This window comes from Stigmatopora argus, chromosome 1 (assembly GCF_051989625.1).
Source record: "Stigmatopora argus isolate UIUO_Sarg chromosome 1, RoL_Sarg_1.0, whole genome shotgun sequence".
Taxonomy (NCBI): domain Eukaryota; kingdom Metazoa; phylum Chordata; class Actinopteri; order Syngnathiformes; family Syngnathidae; genus Stigmatopora; species Stigmatopora argus.
In genome coordinates this window covers 5,024,252-5,042,077 of record NC_135387.1, presented here as the reverse complement: position 1 = coordinate 5,042,077, position 17,826 = coordinate 5,024,252, and the positions used below count along the sequence as shown (strand labels likewise).

Here is a 17,826-nt window from a genome sequence, read left to right as displayed (position 1 = left end):
GATGAAGTTTATGCACGACACCACAACCTTCATTACAGAATCCCACGTCAACACTTTGCAGCACAGTGCTTGCTGGTGAATTAGGCAGTGGACTCGTAGCGGGGCGGTGAGACCCCTTTTTTCCAACTCACGGTTCATGCGTCCTATTAAACCGCGAGTTTCGCCCACCATGCTAGAAGCCCCGTCAGTCGTGATGCTAGCCAGCTTTGACCAGTCCAGGTCCAACTTCTCCATGGTTTGGCACACTTTGTCAAAAAATATCCTCTCCCGTTGTGGTCCCTTTGAGACTTTGGAGGGCTGCCAGATCCTCGCATATCTCAAAGTTTGCGCTAACTCCACGAATAAAAATGAGCAGTTGCGCTGTGTCTTGCACGTCCGTGCTTTCATCCAGTGCTAATGAAAAAAAGTCAAATTCTTTCGTCTTCTGCTGCAGCTGGGCATAGACATTATTCCCGATTTCTTCAACGCGTCTGGTGATTGTACTCGCCGACAGACTTACGGCATTAAACGAAGATTGTATTCTTTGAATACTGCCACCGTCTCTTGACAGATGAGACAAACAGCCTTTTCTTTGTATTGAACAAAAAAATAATCGTTTGTCCACTGCAGGTTAAATACCCTGCATTCTGAATCAATTTTTCTCTTAACTAACCTTTTCGCCATTATTCCGTTCTCAAACAGGTTCAAGTTGCACAGTTTTTATATGCTTGAATAGCATCGCAATAGCGATGGTACCAGGGCTCCGCCCTCACCTGCGATCGTCCAGATGTCTCGCTAACACTCTGCTCACGCATGCAATGGTGGAATGCCCGCATGCATCAAAGGCAAACACTCTCCCCGCGCGTGTCACCAAAGGAGCAATGCGAAGGCCCGCTTCACTGGGATGATTTGTGGGCTCGGGGCCAAATAGGAAAATAAATCCGATAGCGTATCTGGTATTGTTCAGAGGGCCGGTCCAAATGTGCCGGCGGGCTGCATCCCCCCCCCCAAAAAAAAGCGTCTCTGGTATTGTTCAGAGGACCGGTCCAAATGTGCCGGCGGGCCGGATCCGGCCCGCGGGCCGTAGTTTGGTGACCACTGCTCTACACCATGAGGCGGCTATGTAAAACAACCGTACAAGAAAATGGACACTGCATATTCTCAGCATAGCACAAAACTGCATTCCTCTCTGCCCTTTATTTTGACTGTATACATCGATCTTATTTACATGCAGTGCTTGGCCTAGGCTGTAATCTACAATGACTCCTCACACCAGCACTTTTGGGAGATATAAGAAGAAGTGACATAAGACAAACCATCATATTTAGCTCAAGTTTCAGAGGGCAGCCTCACGATCTTATATTTGTTGGGCCTCACAATATGTTTGCATGTGCATAGAGCAGATAACGGCAAATTTGTACCACTTTTTTAGGGCCAGGTGCCTCCTTTATTAAAAATTTATAATCAGGATACATATGGAGATGCTCTATTGTGTTTTCCGTCACAGCTATCGAAGGTGTTGTATATCGAAGACCACCAGGATAGATGCTTTGTCGTCACAATCTGATGTTACCATCTGCACATGAGAATCCACTCAGCTCCTTGGCCAGAGTAAAAGCAACATTTGCTGTGTCACAAAATCCACATATAAAACAAACTGACAGGAGGTTGTCTGTGGTTTATTCTTACACGCACCCATCATTTTAGGGGTGCATTTGTGTGCGTATGACAAAAATAAATCCATAAAATTCATTTGAGCAAATTTTATATTCACAACATTAGAAAATTCTGCCCCATTAGCATGTATGCAGAGAGGCTTTGCATGCTTGACATCTTCTGCTGGAAATAGCCACGCACATGACCTCCTCTGATTGCATATATATGGAGATTCATGCATCTGCACAGATTAGTTATTCATTAATGTATTTGCTTTGAATTCTCGATTGAACCTAGCTCAGACAGAATTCTAGGCCAAACTGAACGCATGAGAGGAAAAATGCCACAAATAATCACGCACAAAGATATTATGCAGCTTTAGCGACTCACAGCGTGGCACCAAAAAAGATTTAAAATGAAGACGACTAAACCAGTTGGCATTGGTGCAAAATATGAGATAGAAACCAGAAATGCTTTTTTATCTTTAAACTTTGTAACTCAATGCGTTCCTCTTTCTCAAAGTGGGCTAGCAGGATTAACCACTGCAGCCTGTGTGACTTCATAAGCGGTGCTGTTCTGTCATCCTTTCATAAAGGCATCATGGATCACCAGTTTGTCTCCTCAGTATCCTCTCTTACGGCCACACTGTGAGCACTTTTTAAATTTAAAAATAGGGTTGCTGCACAGTGCCAAGAAATTTCAAACAATGTCCCCTCACTGGGATCTGGAAACAAAACGGACCTACCCAGCCCAGGAAAAATAAAAAAAACATTCACATTCATTTTGTGTCAATTAACCAGTCCAATTGTATTCTCCGCTCAGTGACTGTTTTTTTAATGCGAATCACCAGAGACGAGCCCAATTATCTGATATATGAAAGAGAATGTCTATTTAATAATGAAAAATATAACAAAGAACTTTAACCTGCATTTAGGTTTTTCGTCAAAAATGAACTGAAAAATTGAGTACTTTTTTGCAGTGGTGCCCAACCACTGGTCCACAAGCTACTTGGTGCTGGTCAGCCAGAAAAATAATTATGAAGATGTTAAACCTCACATACACGATGCACCGTGGATGCTCAAGTTTAGGTATCATGAGTCAATGGTTTGCTACACCTTAAGGTTGCAAAATGAGAAGACAGTCTCCAACCCAATCATACCGTGCATGTAACCCACCCAATTCTGTGGGAACCCACCCAATCTCTCAACACTGCTGCACTTACGGTCGTACACACTCACTCAAGCTCTCTCCATATAGCAAAAATTACTGACTGCGCACTGTGGACCACCACTTTCAGAGCTTCTCTGGGTCACGTCCAAGTTGGAGGTTTCCTTGGCCGAGGGCAGGTTGGGCGAGCCGCTGAACTCCAGCGGCTCCGAGCTTCTCTTGAAGAAATGGGCCAGGGCATTGCAGTCACTGTTCCACCGGGTGGCAACGTGTGCGGCCTTGTCGTCGCCCCTCGCCTGAGTTCAAGAAGCCCCATGTTGTTGCTGGGTGTCCCACTCCACTTTTGGTCTGCACCAGTGCAGCTTGTAGCACAGAACCTGTTATGAATTATTTGCTATAAAAATTTACTTAAAGGTATAAGTACTAAAGTCATAGCCGCTAATTTGATCATTGTGTCTGGGCAGAGTCTTCATAACAATGTGTGAAAAACAGCAGGTAGCTCTGGGTGTTTGGTGTATAAACAATTTAGCTGTGTTGTGGCAGTCCCCTCATTTTTCTCTTTAGTTGTCATCAACTAATCTGAACAGATTGACCATTGACTCTTCAAACCTAATATGCTTCAATTTGGCTCCCTGCGGGTTAATGTTGGTTAATTTAAGGGGTGTTGTTAGGTTCACCAATAGGCATTCCCAAATGCTCGCACAAATAAAGAGACAAGACAATCTTCTGGGTTTTCTTGCAAGAGAGAATCGAACCTTACAGGTCTCTGTCCAGGTTCGTTCTGGCGTCTCACGCATCTTTTCCTTGTTTATTAGCTTCAAGGACCCTAGTTACAATGGACGTCTCAGCTCTCAAGGGAGGGGTGGTCAAATAGTCAAGGACCATAGTTTCAATAGACGTCTTAGCTCTCAAAACAAATGAAGGTCATGTAGAGCCGAAGGTTCTTCTCCACATTCCAGCAGTCCAAGAGGATTCGACCTTCCTGTTGTTTGGTCTAACTAAGGAGCAAAGCATTTACTCCGTTGCAAGCAGATGTACTATAAAACTTTTCTAATGTTAATAAGCTAAGTAAAGCAAAGCGTTCTTCATTGCGAGCAAATATATAATAATGTAAGACTAATAACCCTAACAGGTGTCACTCACCATGTTGTAATCCAGCTTTCAAACGACTGAAGTCAAAAATTCAATTCAAATTTTCCGTCTCAACCAAAATTGTCTTTCATGTCCTTCAAGCTCATTTATATTACCTTTATTCTTGTCAAAAACAGACAACTGTTATGATAGACTTCTCACATTAGTCTGGACAATGTGATTGAAACCTGGTGAAGATTATAAATGATATGAGTGGGACTAAATGCAGCAAACTAGTTATCCCTCAGATGCGAATCCGGACGTGCTGCCTTGAGGGACTTTATTCAAACCCGAGACATCTTAAACTCAGCATTATTTTCCTCTCTAGCTTCCACTCACCCACGCACACAGAATTTGCCACAAGCAACTTGAGGGTACATCTCATTCTTTGATCAATGGCGAGTCATTGTGGCGGTGTCAGCTAGTAGCATCTCTTTTGTTACACTGGAAGCTAATGGAAGACACAACTGCATGAGTTGGGGGAGAAGACTTGGGTGCATGTACGTACACACAAATGCACATAAGCATTGGTGAGCTTACCAGGGCCTGGGGGCAAGACCTATTTGCTGGTCATTTTTTACTTGTTTGTCCAGGTCTCCATCAGACTTACTGCTTTACCAAAGCACAGATTTTTCTCCTTCTGCTATTTATATTTCTTTCATTGCCTTATTTACTACAGAGATTAAGCTGGATTGTATTTCAAGACACAATTTTGTTGTTTCTGAAAAAAAACCCACACTCAACAGATTTTGTATTTGTTTAATACCTTATTGTGCTTTTATTTCTCTCACATTTTCTCAAATGTGATCACCAATTGAATCAAAATACTTTGAACCTCACGAGATGAAACATCGGCCAATTACTGCAGGATTCAGAAGCTGATTTGGCTTCCTCAAAGCAGTGTTGAGAAATCACAAGACTGCTACTTAGCACACATTGTTCATCTATTTTCTATAGCTCTTTATTTTTTCATTCTTTTTCTGTTGGTAGAACATAACAATCGTGCTTTTCATTTGACACCATTTAAATACATATCATGTCTATATAATGTTTTACATTAGGCAGTGAGACAGTTAAAAATATACAAAACAATATTGTTTTACTAGACATAGTTTCTATTTTTTATATAATCATCAGTATCTTCATTGTCATCTCGTCATTTCCTATATTTCTGTCAAATATGTGCTTTAGCTTCTGTGACCAAAATATTATTGCAGAAAACAGCAACTCCATTTTTTTTCAACATTTAGACAATTTCCAATGTATTACAGACATTCACAGTTACATGTTTACACAGTACGGATTTACAACAAAGATCCAGAGAAAACTGCGGTAGAGTAACTTTTTACAAATAAATAAAATCCACAGGACATGAATTGTAGCCATTTCATCTTTTCATTCAGTTGTTTTGCTTTTCACTGTAAACCTGTTTCAGACCCGATACTTTTATCTTCGTAGCAGCCACCGAAGCTAACTAGCATTGTGATAACGCTCTATTGTAAAAGTCTGGGCAAATTAAAGCTTTGTGCTTTTCACAAAAAAAGCAAAGACAACAAATACAGATACAGACCACTTGCTTACTGGCCTGTACTTATACATCTACATATGTATTGCTGAATACATATTAATCAAACTAAATTTATTCGATACACGTACAGAAAAGTCATGACTCAAACACAGAGTTGGTCCAGGTTTTTGTGCTAGTGCACGGTGTGGTCATTTTGTTGTTGTTGCTGCGCCAAGTCATGTAAGCAGACTATGGCATGGTTGAAACTGATGTTTTGGCTTAAGTCGTCTTTTTTTGTCAGGAATTTCAGGCAATTTTCAAAGATGTTCCTGAGGAAAGCATGCAAATTGTAAACAGGACTGATTTAGGGGTATTCAATGTTCGTAAATAACTTTCTCTAACCCTGTGCTTCTAAATATATTGTACCTATTCGTACCCTGTGCTTTTGCCAACCAGATGCTTAAATTGCATTTTCTCTTTGTTTTTGTTTTTTTGCTTGTCTGCCCATTGATTTTGGTCCTCCATCACATCAACAACATAGAGTATAAAACCTCCTAAAAATAATTCTAAAATGTTTCCATCACATAAAAGATTTTTTTTTCTTTTTTTCACTGAAAAAAGGAAGAAAAAATAACAGTCTCCCTCACACAAGACATGACTGGATTGATCCAGCGAACTTCTAAACATTAACTTCTTATTGGCATTGTGCTTTCTCACAAACTCCTCAACTGCGCTCCGGCCTTCAGTTTGCCTTACAGAGTGCAACGTTTTGGAAAAGACACAACTGTGTGAGATTTAGTAAACATCCACAATAAAATTGACATGCTTGCCTTGCTGCTCTTGGCGATGTCAATTTTGTTCACTACTTCATCTACTATATTCACACAGGTATTTACTCGATTCATGAAGATAATCAACAAATTTCTAGTCTAAATCTCTATTGAGTTGTTTTCTTTTCTCACAGTATTACACAGTATGTTCATCTTTTTTTTTTAATACTCGGATTCAGAGTTGTGTCAGTGCACACTAACAGTCTTTGATATTTTGGGAATGCAAACCAACAGATCGTCGGCTTGAGAATGCAAGAAAATGAAATGGTTGGAAAATCTGTTTCGATCAGGTATTGCCCTCGGAGGTAGGTGAATCAATTAAAGTCCTTTGTATAATGTTCTCTTTTTTCTACATGCTCCAAGAGGGTTTCTTTGTTGTCTACACGTTGGCCTCGGCAGTGGTCAGGTTAGAGGTCACACCTGCCGTGTTTGGAGTGTTTACAGGCTCCGTCGGAATAGGCGGGTTTGGCGGAGGGCTCGTTAGACTGACTGTTGTTGTGGCAGGGTTGGCCAGACTGGCCACGGCGGTGGCGGTTGTGGTGATGGTGGTCACGATGGTGGGACTCGTTGCTGGGTTCACAGGGCTAACGGCAGCAGCGGGATGGTTGGCGGTTGGAGGAACCGGGTTAGTGCGTGCTACGGGGCTGGTGGCATTGACTGGAGCTGGATTGATGGGGACCGGATCGTTGGGGCTTGCGGGATTTGCTGGGCTGGAAAGGTTAGCAGTGTTTGTTTCCACCTGCTGGTCAGGTCCATTTTCCTGTGGTCGCCTGACAACTGCTGGAGGCTGAAGCATTATCCGAAGTCGCTGGCAGAGAAATGTACACAAGTTATAAACCGGAGTCGAAACGTTAGATAAGGGAACCCCCAAATCCTTATACCTCTTTGTAGGTGCCCTTGAGGCCGAGATACATATACAACATGTATCCTGGTATCAGAATCATTGACGACAGTGCCATGAGCCAGCCTACTCCCTGACCCCAGCCCGGGAACACATAGTCTCCCATTTTGAGAGGAACCATTTGTACAGCGCTGAATAAGAACACCCCCTGTAGGAGACATGAGCCGCTTTATGCATCACACACCAAAGATCGTTGACGGCAGGCAGCTAATATTGACTTTTTAGGTTGTTTCATTTGTCACATCAAGTGTACAGATCTCACGCACACCAACGATGAGGGGGGTGAACACCACCCAGCAAAGCTTCCACCATAGGCAAGGCTTGTAGCCAATCATCTCCTGGATGTTGTCATAAAACTTGTTCACACCTGCCAGACAAATAATTGGAGAGTGAAAAGTTGCCATTCACAGTTTGCTGCAGGTTTGCTGTAGATGATGATGAGAAAGACAAGTTGACAAATGAGCACTTATGACCTTGACCAATAACGGCGATTTCATCGGGGGGTCAAATTTATCCCTTTTCACGTGAACGAATGAATAATTGCTTAGATTTAGGGACTTGAGAGTGATACACACCATAGAACCAGGATATGGAGATGCATTCAAAAAAGACCAAGAAGAGCAGACACATTCCACTGGCAGAATAGTAGTCAAACAGTTTGAACACATAAATACCACCCTGGTGACAGAAAAAGGTAGTTTTACGATTTCAGTGTGATATCACACGATAACAGTTTAGTAAGAAAGCCTCCAGCTGCACCTGTGTGATGTTTGAAAGGCCGATGACATAAGATACCAGGCAGACGACTGCGATGAAAATCTCTCGTCTACCTCGAAGCGCTCTGGGAAATTCATCCACCAAAGCAGTAATGAAGCCTTCAACAGTGCAGAACTGAAGGACAAGAACAGAAGGCACAGAGATGAATCTGAAAAGCCACCATGTGCAACAATTCAACTTTCCTATCTATTTGTACTTTGCTGCTATTTGAGATTTGATTACACTCTGCATCTATTAACACTCCAGTGTTTGCATTTTAATTATAACACGCAACTTTCTCAAAATGCCGCTGATTCAGTGTCTCATGTTAGTGAGGATGATAAATGACAAGCGCAGCGTGCCGTAAACTGTTTCAAAGATGCACTATCTCAATTTTCTAGATGAGCTAAAAATTAATTTTAGGATCAGGTTTTTAGAGTAAGCTTCGATATGCAAATTCAACATTTCCATGTCTTATAAATGCCATTCTGTTGCCTCATTTGAACTGTGAGATGACAAAATGTGGAGAAAAACAAAAACTTGAACGAAACCAAAAAAGAAACGACAGGCCATGAAACGTGAAAGCTTGCAGAGGTTGGAAAGTTAAACACAAAATGACCTTGGCAACTGAGATAAAAAAATAAATAATAAAAAAACTCTGTTCTATCCACGCAGAAGCAAATGACAAGCTTATCATGTAGCAAGCAGGAGGGTGCTGCCATGCGATATTGTACCTCCATTTGACTATCTAGGTCAGTCCATGAGCAGCTCGCTGCTGAGCGCACTTACCTGGCTGTCTATCCCCAGCATGAGCAGCATGGAGAAGAACAGAATAGCCCACAGTGGAGATACAGGCAACTGGGTTACAGCCTCTGGGTATGCCAGAAAAGCTAAGCCTGGACCTGGACAGCAAAATGGCATAATCGCAACTCATCAATTCTCATGCAAAAAGTGACGATAAAAAAAAACCTTTTAATTGAGTAGCACCATTGATGGTGTACCTTTCCAACATGTTAGTTACCTGACGCTGCTACATCGGCAATATCCCTCTTAGTTACGTTTGCCATAAAGCCAACAATGGAAAAGATTACAAAGCCAGCAAACATGCTGGTGCATGAATTGATGCAGCACACAATAATGGAGTCTCTAGGGAAAGCAAGTAGAGAAAATTCACGTTTTGTTTGTGGACTGTGCAATTTCCGCAAGTAAAAAATTCAAACGTGAAGCATCTATTTAACACAAACAAAATTGATTATTATTGTGAAAAACACTGCAATGCTGTTCAGGAAAAGCACACATAGCAGTCCTTTTTTAAAGAAATCTACTTAAGTACACAAACTAACAGCAGGGAACAGTCTTAAAGTGTTCTTATCTGTTGATATCAAACCACTTGTAGGCATTTGCTTTCGCCAGTGTTGCCAGTCTCACCTGTAAACATTATTATTGAAAGGATTGTAGCTTCCAAGGGCTATCAGTGAGCCCAATCCCAATCCGTAGGAAAAAAAGATTTGAGTTGCCGCGTCCAGCCATACCTGACAAGAAGAGCATAAATATTAAAAACCAATAGCCACGTCCATTTACCCAGTCATAGACAGATCTAGCTTGTCGTTACCTCAGATTCTTTGAGCTTTTCAAAATCAGGGGTAATGTAGAATCGAATTCCATCTATTGCTCCAGGAAGGGTCACTCCACGAATGAAGAGAATGAAAAGCATAAAGTAGGGATATGTAGCTGAGAAGTAAACAACCTGCAAAGTGTAAAGCAGCAATTAGCAGGACTGGCCACATTACTATTTCGTCTCATCTATGCCGACTCAGAATTAGGGATATCGTTTCAGTCAAAGATCAATCAATCCCTTTTAATTTACAATTTTGATTTAATAACTGATGTGTGAGCCGCTTGATGGTGTGGAGGTTCACTCGCCTGACTTCGGTGTGGGCAGGCACGGGCTCGATTCCCGCTGGTAGTAGTATGTTGTGAGTGTGAATAATCATTTGTCTCTCTATGTGCATTACGGTTGACTGACGACCAACCCCTGCCTTTCACCCAAAGTCAGCTGAGATAGGTGCCGGCAACCACCGCAACCCTTACAAAGGATGCGCGGTACTGGATATGAATGAATTAACTGATTGGCGATTGATGGTAATTTGCAAAAAAATGTCTTGATGGAGTTTAAATAGGTTTTACCTCCGAAGGTGGAAAACCCCCCACCAGTAACAATATAGAAGTGGTGGAGTTGGTACATTGTTCAGTAGTAGCGTAACTTTAAAAGCAACGCAATTTTGATCGCCACAAAAAACAACAAAAGTCTGTTAAACACAAATTCCTGCCAGAAATCTTATTGGACAGAAAATGAAATTCCAAATCTTTTGATTTCAGACTCTTTGATTTCCTTGTACTGCGATCGGCTGGCCACTGATTCAGGATGTCCCCCGCCTCCGGCCCGAAGTGAGCTGGGATAGACTCCAGCATCCCCCGCAACTCTTGTGAGGATAAGCAGTTCAGAAAATGAATGAATGAATGATTTCCTTGTACCTTATGAAGGCTGACAAACAATATATGCTTTTTCATCAAAAGACAAAATTCATGGACATCAGCTAAAATTTAACAGTGGTTAAACCTGTTCACTCTTTTTTAAATTTTTTGAATTAAAATGCTACTCAAGTCTGTCCCAATACCTAAGGTGCACACACCCACAATTACTATTAACATTCAGTGGTTATAGAAAGTATTTAAACCCCTGAAATTTTCACTCGGTGGCTTTGCAGCTATTTGCCAAAATCAAACATTAAAAAAAAAACTCAGTAATGTATACTCCGCACCCCATCTTTACAGAAAAAAACCAAATGTAAAAATATGTGCAAATTTATTGAGAAAAATAACCTGAAATATCACATGGTCATAAGTATTCAGACCCTGTGTTCAGTTTTGAGCAGAAGAAACCTTTTGAGCTAGTAAAGCCATGAGTCTTCTTGGGAATAATGCAACAAATTTTTAGATCCCGGATTTGGGCATCCTCTGGTTTTCCTGATTTCTCAAATTTCGACAGGTCGGATGGTAAACATTCGTGGACGGACAGACATTTTCAGGTCTCTCCAGAGATGTTCAATGGGGTTCCGGCCTCTGGCTGGCCAGTCAAGAACAGTGTACTGAAAACCACTCCTTTGTTATTTCAGCTGTGTGCTTTGGGTCATTGTCTTATTGAAACATGAACCTTCAGCTCAGGCTGAGGTCCTGTCCTGTCCTTACATCTGAAAAACAACCTACAACATGATGTCCTTACCAACATGTTTCACTGGAGGGACCTTATTGGGCAGGTGACTAGCAGTGCCTGGGTTTCTCTGCTTAGAATGAACACCAAAAAGTTCAGGCTGGCTTGGTCTCATCATAGCAGAGAATCTTACGTCTCATCATCTAGGAGCCCATAATGTGTTCATGGTGAAGGGCTGCAGTAATATCTGACTTATTGTAACTTGTGTAACTCAGCCACAGTGATCTTTGCGTTTTTCTTTACTTCTCTCGCTAAGGCTCTTCTGCCATGATTGCTCAGTTTGGCTGGACAGCCAGGTCTATGAAGTGTTGTGCTCATCCCAAACTTCTTCAATTTGATCAGGCCACTATGCTCTCAGGAACTTTGTGTGCTGCAGAATTTTTTTTGTACCATTGGCCATATTTGTGCCTTGCCATAATTCTGCCATAAATGTGTTCTTATCCATCAACACGAATATGTTATAATTTGTTAAAATACAGTTTTAAAATCTCATCTCATCTCATCTAATTTCTGAACCGCTTTATCCCCATTGCTGGAGCTAATCCGAGCTGTCTCCGGGCCAGAATCGGAGGCCAGCTGATCACAGGGCACAAGGAGACAGACAACCATGCCCACTCACACCCATACCTAGGGGCAATTTAGCGTGTCCAATCAGCCTACCATGCATGTTTTTGGAATGTGGGAGGATACCGGAATACCCAGGGGAAACCCACACAGGCCCAGGGAGAAGATGCAATCTCTACACAGATGGACGTGACCTGGGTTTGAACCCAAAACCCCAGAGCTGTGAGGCTGACATGCTAACCACTCGCGCCACTGGGCCGCCTATATGCAATGTGAATCTGTGGAATTAAAATCATTTGCCATCATTAACCCTAACTATGTGCGTGACTATGACGATATGTTTTGTCTGTCATTTGGAATTGTTTTCGGGAATTATGTTCAAGTTCTCAAATTTCAATGGACAGCTGGCCCGGCGACTGAGAGGTTAGCGCCTCGGCCTCACAGTTCTGGGGTCCTGGGCTCAAATTTGGGTTGGCGCACCTGTGTGGAGTTTGCATGTTCTGCTGCGCGGGGTTTCTCCGGGTACTCTGGTTTCCTCCCACATTCCAAAGACATGCATGGAAGGCTGGTTGGACAATCTAAATTGCCCCCAGCTATGAGGTGAGTCTGAATGTCTCCTGGTGCCCTGCGATTGGCTGGCCACCAATTCAGGGTTTCTTCTGCCTTGTGCCCGAAAGTCAGCTGGGATAGACTCCAGTAGCCTCCGCGGGCCTTGTGAGGACAAAGCGGTTCAGAAAATGAACCGGAGTACCTGGAAGAAACCCACGCAGGCCCTGGGAGAACATGCAAATTCCACTCAGGTGGATATATATATATATATATATATATATATATATATATATATATATATATATATATATATATATATATATATATATATATATATATATATATATATATCAGTCACACAGGTTTAGCATTTTTAAATTGGAAATTCGTGCAAATTGAAAATGTTCTTTAAAATGTTGTAAAGAAAAGCAGAGAGTATAAATAAATAAATAAAGTATAAACAGATACATTTTGAAGTGAGTATTGGCATCCGGACTCTCAGGGCTTTAGACACAAGTGGCCGCCTAGCAAGGTGATTTCAGCATAGCTAAAATTGGAAGTGTTCACATAGCAGCATTTCAGGATGAAAAGAGGGCAGCTTTCTGTCTATAGTCCGCCTTTGCGAAGGGACATATTTTTTATTGCTACACAAGCAGCCTGCGGCTTTGCTCATTTCAAAGAGGAAGGGGAGATGATAGCAACCATAAAAAGAGAGTTCTTTTGGTGATGTACAATTCCACCCTAGCCATTTTGGGTCACAGGGTATGTGATGTGGTAGTTAATTTAAAGAAATTGAGAAATTAATATTGGAATATTACAAGCACTCATTAACGCCAAGAGAGGTAAAACCCGTTTAGAAAGGGACTCTCAGTCCAATTGGTTTTGACCTAAGATGATCTGGAAGAGCTGACTGAAAATAACTATGACATCAAGGACAAGACTCATTGTTTGTTAAATCTTTGTTCGGTGTAAATTGTTACATAATTCCCAATGCTTATATTGCTTGTTCAAAAGAAGCAGCGCAGTGTTGTTTTCCCCTCAAAGGCTGGTTTGTACAACATTTGAAGGGTTATTACGTGTTGAAGGGCAAATGTTAAAAATGATTTAAATTGTTTTAATGGTTGTGAAAGTCTGCGGAAGGGGACAAATCAAGGGGGAGGTTTTACTACAAAGTCACCATTGCCTTTTGGCAACAATTTTCTAGTCTAAATGCCAGAAAATGTTCAGAACTCCTTTTTCATATGAGAGATTCCAGCATCTCTTTAAAAATAACTTCATGCATCCATTTCTTATCTGACCATAATTGTGTACAGTAAATCTGGTCTCTTAATATGTTTCCAGAGCAAGCAAGCATTCAGCGAACAAAGCTGCTGCCGTCTCACTGCTCATCTCGTCCTCTCCATGTGAGTTCAAGATAGTGTGCGAACTATTTATTTGCTAAACATGCAGAGGAAATACGATGTTTTGTGACCAAGGCTAATTTGACTCGCCATAGTCATGTGACATTGGCTTTGTAGGCCCATGAGGGGAGGAAAACCGCTTTGAGAGAAAGAGGGCACAAAAAGTCCAGAATATGGCCAATGGCTGTTTCTTGCCCCTCCTATCATGGATCCACACGCACTGCTAATGATGTCAGGAGGATTGGAATTAGACAAGACTCCGTAGGGTATATTTGACTGTGAATGTGTTTGTTATCTCTTATTTTGAAATCCATCCAGACGATGCTGACTAAATTCTAAATCATTTATGAAGGCAATATTAAACGGATTAATAATGCATTCCAGTCACGTATACCTCTTTATTGAAACTTGGCACGGAGCAAAAGCTCGTGATAGCCCCATTTTCCAGCAGCTTACCTTCCCTGTCCAGCCGACTCCTTTCCAGATGCAGAAATAGACCAGCACCCAAGCAATGGCCAGCGTTATGGCGAGTGGCACTCGAAGCTGGCCTGGTTTTTCTAAGCCATCGGTCATTTCATGCACATTGCGTCTATAAATCAAAATGGGCGACAGGAGGATTGTTAGACAAACCCTGTCGGCCTATTGTTTGTGTCAGGGATTGGTAGGAAGTTACAAAAAGATCTTACTCCCAAAACTCCACCACAGCACTGGTGAGATTCGTAGTGTCTGCAATGGAGTAGTTTGTATAACACTTCTCTGTGTTCCACGGATTATTGCATGAGCTCCACGGTAAATCCTAGAAAACACACATGCAAAATTGTGCCTGGGATGTGTAAAGCTTTCACAACCTGATATGATGTTCTCTTCATCTTGTGTACTTACAGCGGTAAATGAGTTGTACAGGTAATATATAGCCCAGGAAATGATTACAATGTAGTAAATGTTAAGCCAGAAGGAAAGGACGGCTGCAGCAAGGCCCACACCTACCACACACACACACACACACACACACACATCACAGCCACAAGTGAATATGCTATTAATGAAGCTTTAATTGTATATCTTTATCCAGTGCTGTCCACTCATGCACATGTACTAGGAGAGGAGCAATACCTTTAAACATAGGAGCCAGTTTCCACACACCAAGCCCCCCAATTGAGGTGTATTGACCCAGGGAGCATTCCAGTAGAAACAAGGGCATTCCAGCAAATATGAGAGTCAAAAAATAGGGAATCAAGAAGGCCCCTGGATGGAAATGGAAGAGTGCATTAGGTAGGTCAGACATCAGTGCAACATCAGCTGCATGTCAGCAGAAGAGGTGGAAGTTTGCTAGTAGGATCACAAAAAAAGGATGGTTTACCTCCACCATTTTTGCCACAGAGATATGGAAACCTCCACACGTTGCCCAGTCCAATTGCATAACCCACACATGACAAGAGGAAATCAAATTTCCCCCCCCATGTTTCTCTATCTGGCAGCTCCTTTTTCTTAGTGTCAGGTTTGACATCCAGCGATTTGGGCTTGTCGTTATTAGCGGCCACCTCGTTCAGTTCTGTCACTTGGCCATCCGTTTTGGTGCCGTTTGTCGCCATGTCTCTTGCTTTGGCACAGGCCCTGGCAGTCGGACGGGACGCTTCGGCACCGGTCCACGTAGACAACAGCTTCGCGGTTTTCGCACCAAATCTTTGGCGGGAGCGTGTGGTGAAGAAGTCCGTGCACACACGGATCGTCAGTCGGCGTTCACCTGCGTGTATGGTATAGAGCAGTCGGTCTAATTTCACTGGCGGGCTGAAGCAACTCCGTGTGGGCCGCTTAGACTACCAGCGGCACATTTTGCACCCGCATTAACCATTTACAGGACAAGACACTATTTTTGGTACATAATAATAAAAAATAAAAAAAATAACTGGCCATGTAGGCCACAATGTTAACATTTGGTATACAAGTGTGGCCTACATGACCCAAAATGTGATGTGCACATATGCGGATGCTAGATCTAAATTATTATTTTTAATTATTTTTCATTATAATACATTTATATAGTAATATAATGTTAATAAAATAAGGGGGAAAGCTTTTCACTTTGGTTATAACACCCAATATCATTGTCATGTAAGTTTAAAAAAAATCCTTAATTTCCTGGCATTTATAACGATAGACAATATTTCATTTAAACTGGGAGGTCTGGCTGTGAATGCTAATTTTTTTGTGCCATTGACGGCGCTAGGCAGCCAATACATTTCGACAAGGGAGGGCTGGCGCGATCATTCGCTGCCAACCTCTCCCAATCAAATTGGATTGGACGGCTAGCGCCCTCAAAGGCAGCCGCCGAGTTCAACGAATGCGCTATGAAGGGTTAATTCACTTTTGCCTTGGCGCAATCAACCCAATTAATTAATCCGACCTGCTTTGCCTTGATGTGCGCATTTCAAACACACATTAAACAAGCCGTCGTGAATTTAAGCCAGGACAAGAAATTCTAAACACATCGAACCCGAGCACTGAAAATAATAATAAATTTGACTGAACGCAGTCAGTCAACGCAAAATTATTTTCACAGTACGCAACAAATATACTAAGATCAAATAGAGAACATGATGATGAAAAACTTTGACGAGAATAATTGCATGCGCAACGCTCTGAATCAACCCCATCTAATAAGACTAAGACTACGTGGGAGTGAATCATAATAAAGACTTATCCAATTATACTACCTGCAGATTCATCTGACCCTTCTGTCGAAAGTGTCCACGCAAAGAGGACTCACAACAGCTGGGAGACAAAAGGATGTCCAATGCGTAAAAGACTTACGCATCGGCCAAATTCGTCCACTTCGACTTATTACGACAAAAACGAAATTGTCCATTAGCCAAAATTTCGTCTGAACATTTGCAACAAACGAAAAAAGGGACAAGCTGCACCCCCCTTTTTAAATTATTTTTTTCTTTAGCGTGGAGGCGCACAGTAGGCTACTCGCATGCACGCGCGCAGACGCACACACGCACACAACCACTAAAGAATATGCAATTTTGCAACCCAATGCCGCAAACGCAAGATAAGAATCTTACATTGAGACAGTTGACGTTTCAAAATAGACGCGCACGCACGGACACGTGCACGCGCACGCACACGCACACACCTCAGCACCTGGCGTATACGTATATACTCACAGTGGACGTGGTTTGAATGTGCAGGAGGGTGCGCAGTCTGCCTCGAATCTGCGTGGATATCTCCTTCTGTGGATCAAGTTGTAAACTCCCAATATGCCTTGGAACATCAATTGGTTTTACTTCCATGAAAAGCCTTAAAGGGACCATGCAGCGTCCAAGGGGTCCAAAGCGCAAGAGCTGTCCAGCCGGAAAGCGGTGCTGAAAAACCAAGAGGAGGGAGAAAAAGAAGAAGAGGAGGATGAAGAAGAGGAGGTTGAATCAACACGGCCAACAGCCGCCTTGCCTTCTTGTGCGACTGTCTAACATCAACAAGCAGAGACTCAACTCCCATCTACACAGCCTCAATGTCATCTCAAAGTCGACCCCCCCTTCCTCTTCATCTTCATCTATAGGCTGCACTGACGTCAAACTTGCACCCTTTCTATTTGTCTCATTGTTGTATTGCTAATTCCATTCACAATAGGGCTCTCAGCATTTAACATTATTTTCATCATTATGTGAAAAGAGGATTTTTTAAAAAGCAGTCATATTAGAAATGCTTTGATATTGCAGGGAATTTGCCTTAATATTCATTTTAGATGAAGGACTCCATAATATATGTGCATTATCACAAAATATGCATCCAGCAGAAAATGGACTTTGTCCAGGTGCAATGAACCCCAACCCACCCGCCCCCAAAATGGTAGCTCGTGGCGGCAATACAAGCCCCGTTATTTGGGCAGGGAGGCTAGTTTGCAGCTGTCTGGAAATTGAGATAAAGGCAGCAGGTCAATAAAAGGAGGAGACACAACAGAACACCGCCCTCCACAAACAAGGTGATGATGAGGAATAAAGTCCTGGATCCATCTTTATAGGAAGATAGTTGATTTAAGCTACATTTAAAAAAGAAAAAAACCCAAACCACAACAGTTTAAAGGAAAAATACATTAAATTGGGCCAAAGCAG

At 42.2% G+C, this 17,826-nt stretch overlaps 1 protein-coding gene across 1 annotated transcript; it reads right to left on the bottom strand.

Annotated features, from left to right (window-relative positions):
- Nucleotides 1–4,677: 4,677 nt before the first annotated feature.
- LOC144079472 (sodium- and chloride-dependent GABA transporter 1-like) lies at nt 4,678–17,243 on the bottom strand. Its single transcript, XM_077608287.1, has 15 exons — nt 16,882–17,243; nt 15,072–15,455; nt 14,825–14,956; nt 14,594–14,694; nt 14,398–14,507; nt 14,168–14,300; nt 9,540–9,674; nt 9,356–9,459; nt 8,949–9,073; nt 8,717–8,829; nt 7,931–8,062; nt 7,747–7,849; nt 7,438–7,538; nt 7,152–7,319; nt 4,678–7,078 (listed from the first exon to the last, which is right to left on the bottom strand). The coding sequence occupies exons 2-15, from the start codon at nt 15,301–15,303 to the stop codon at nt 6,650–6,652; spliced, it is 2,118 nt and encodes a 705-aa protein (XP_077464413.1). The 5' UTR covers nt 15,304–15,455; nt 16,882–17,243; the 3' UTR covers nt 4,678–6,649.
- Between the last annotated feature and the right edge of the window lie 583 nt (nt 17,244–17,826).

What these genes read in the sequence shown, in the direction of transcription:
- LOC144079472 (XM_077608287.1), bottom strand. Translation starts at nt 15,303, where the DNA reads ATGGCGACAAACGGCACCAAAACGGATGGCCAAGTGACAGAACTGAAC. An exon ending in TGCTGGGGATAGACAGCCAG is followed by an intron (nt 8,063 to 8,716) that starts GTAAGTGCGCTC and finishes CTTGTCCTTCAG; the next exon opens with TTCTGCACTGTTGAAGGCTT. An exon ending in TCACCCCCCTCATCGTTGGT is followed by an intron (nt 7,320 to 7,437) that starts GTGCGTGAGATC and finishes TGTCTCCTACAG; the next exon opens with GGGGTGTTCTTATTCAGCGC.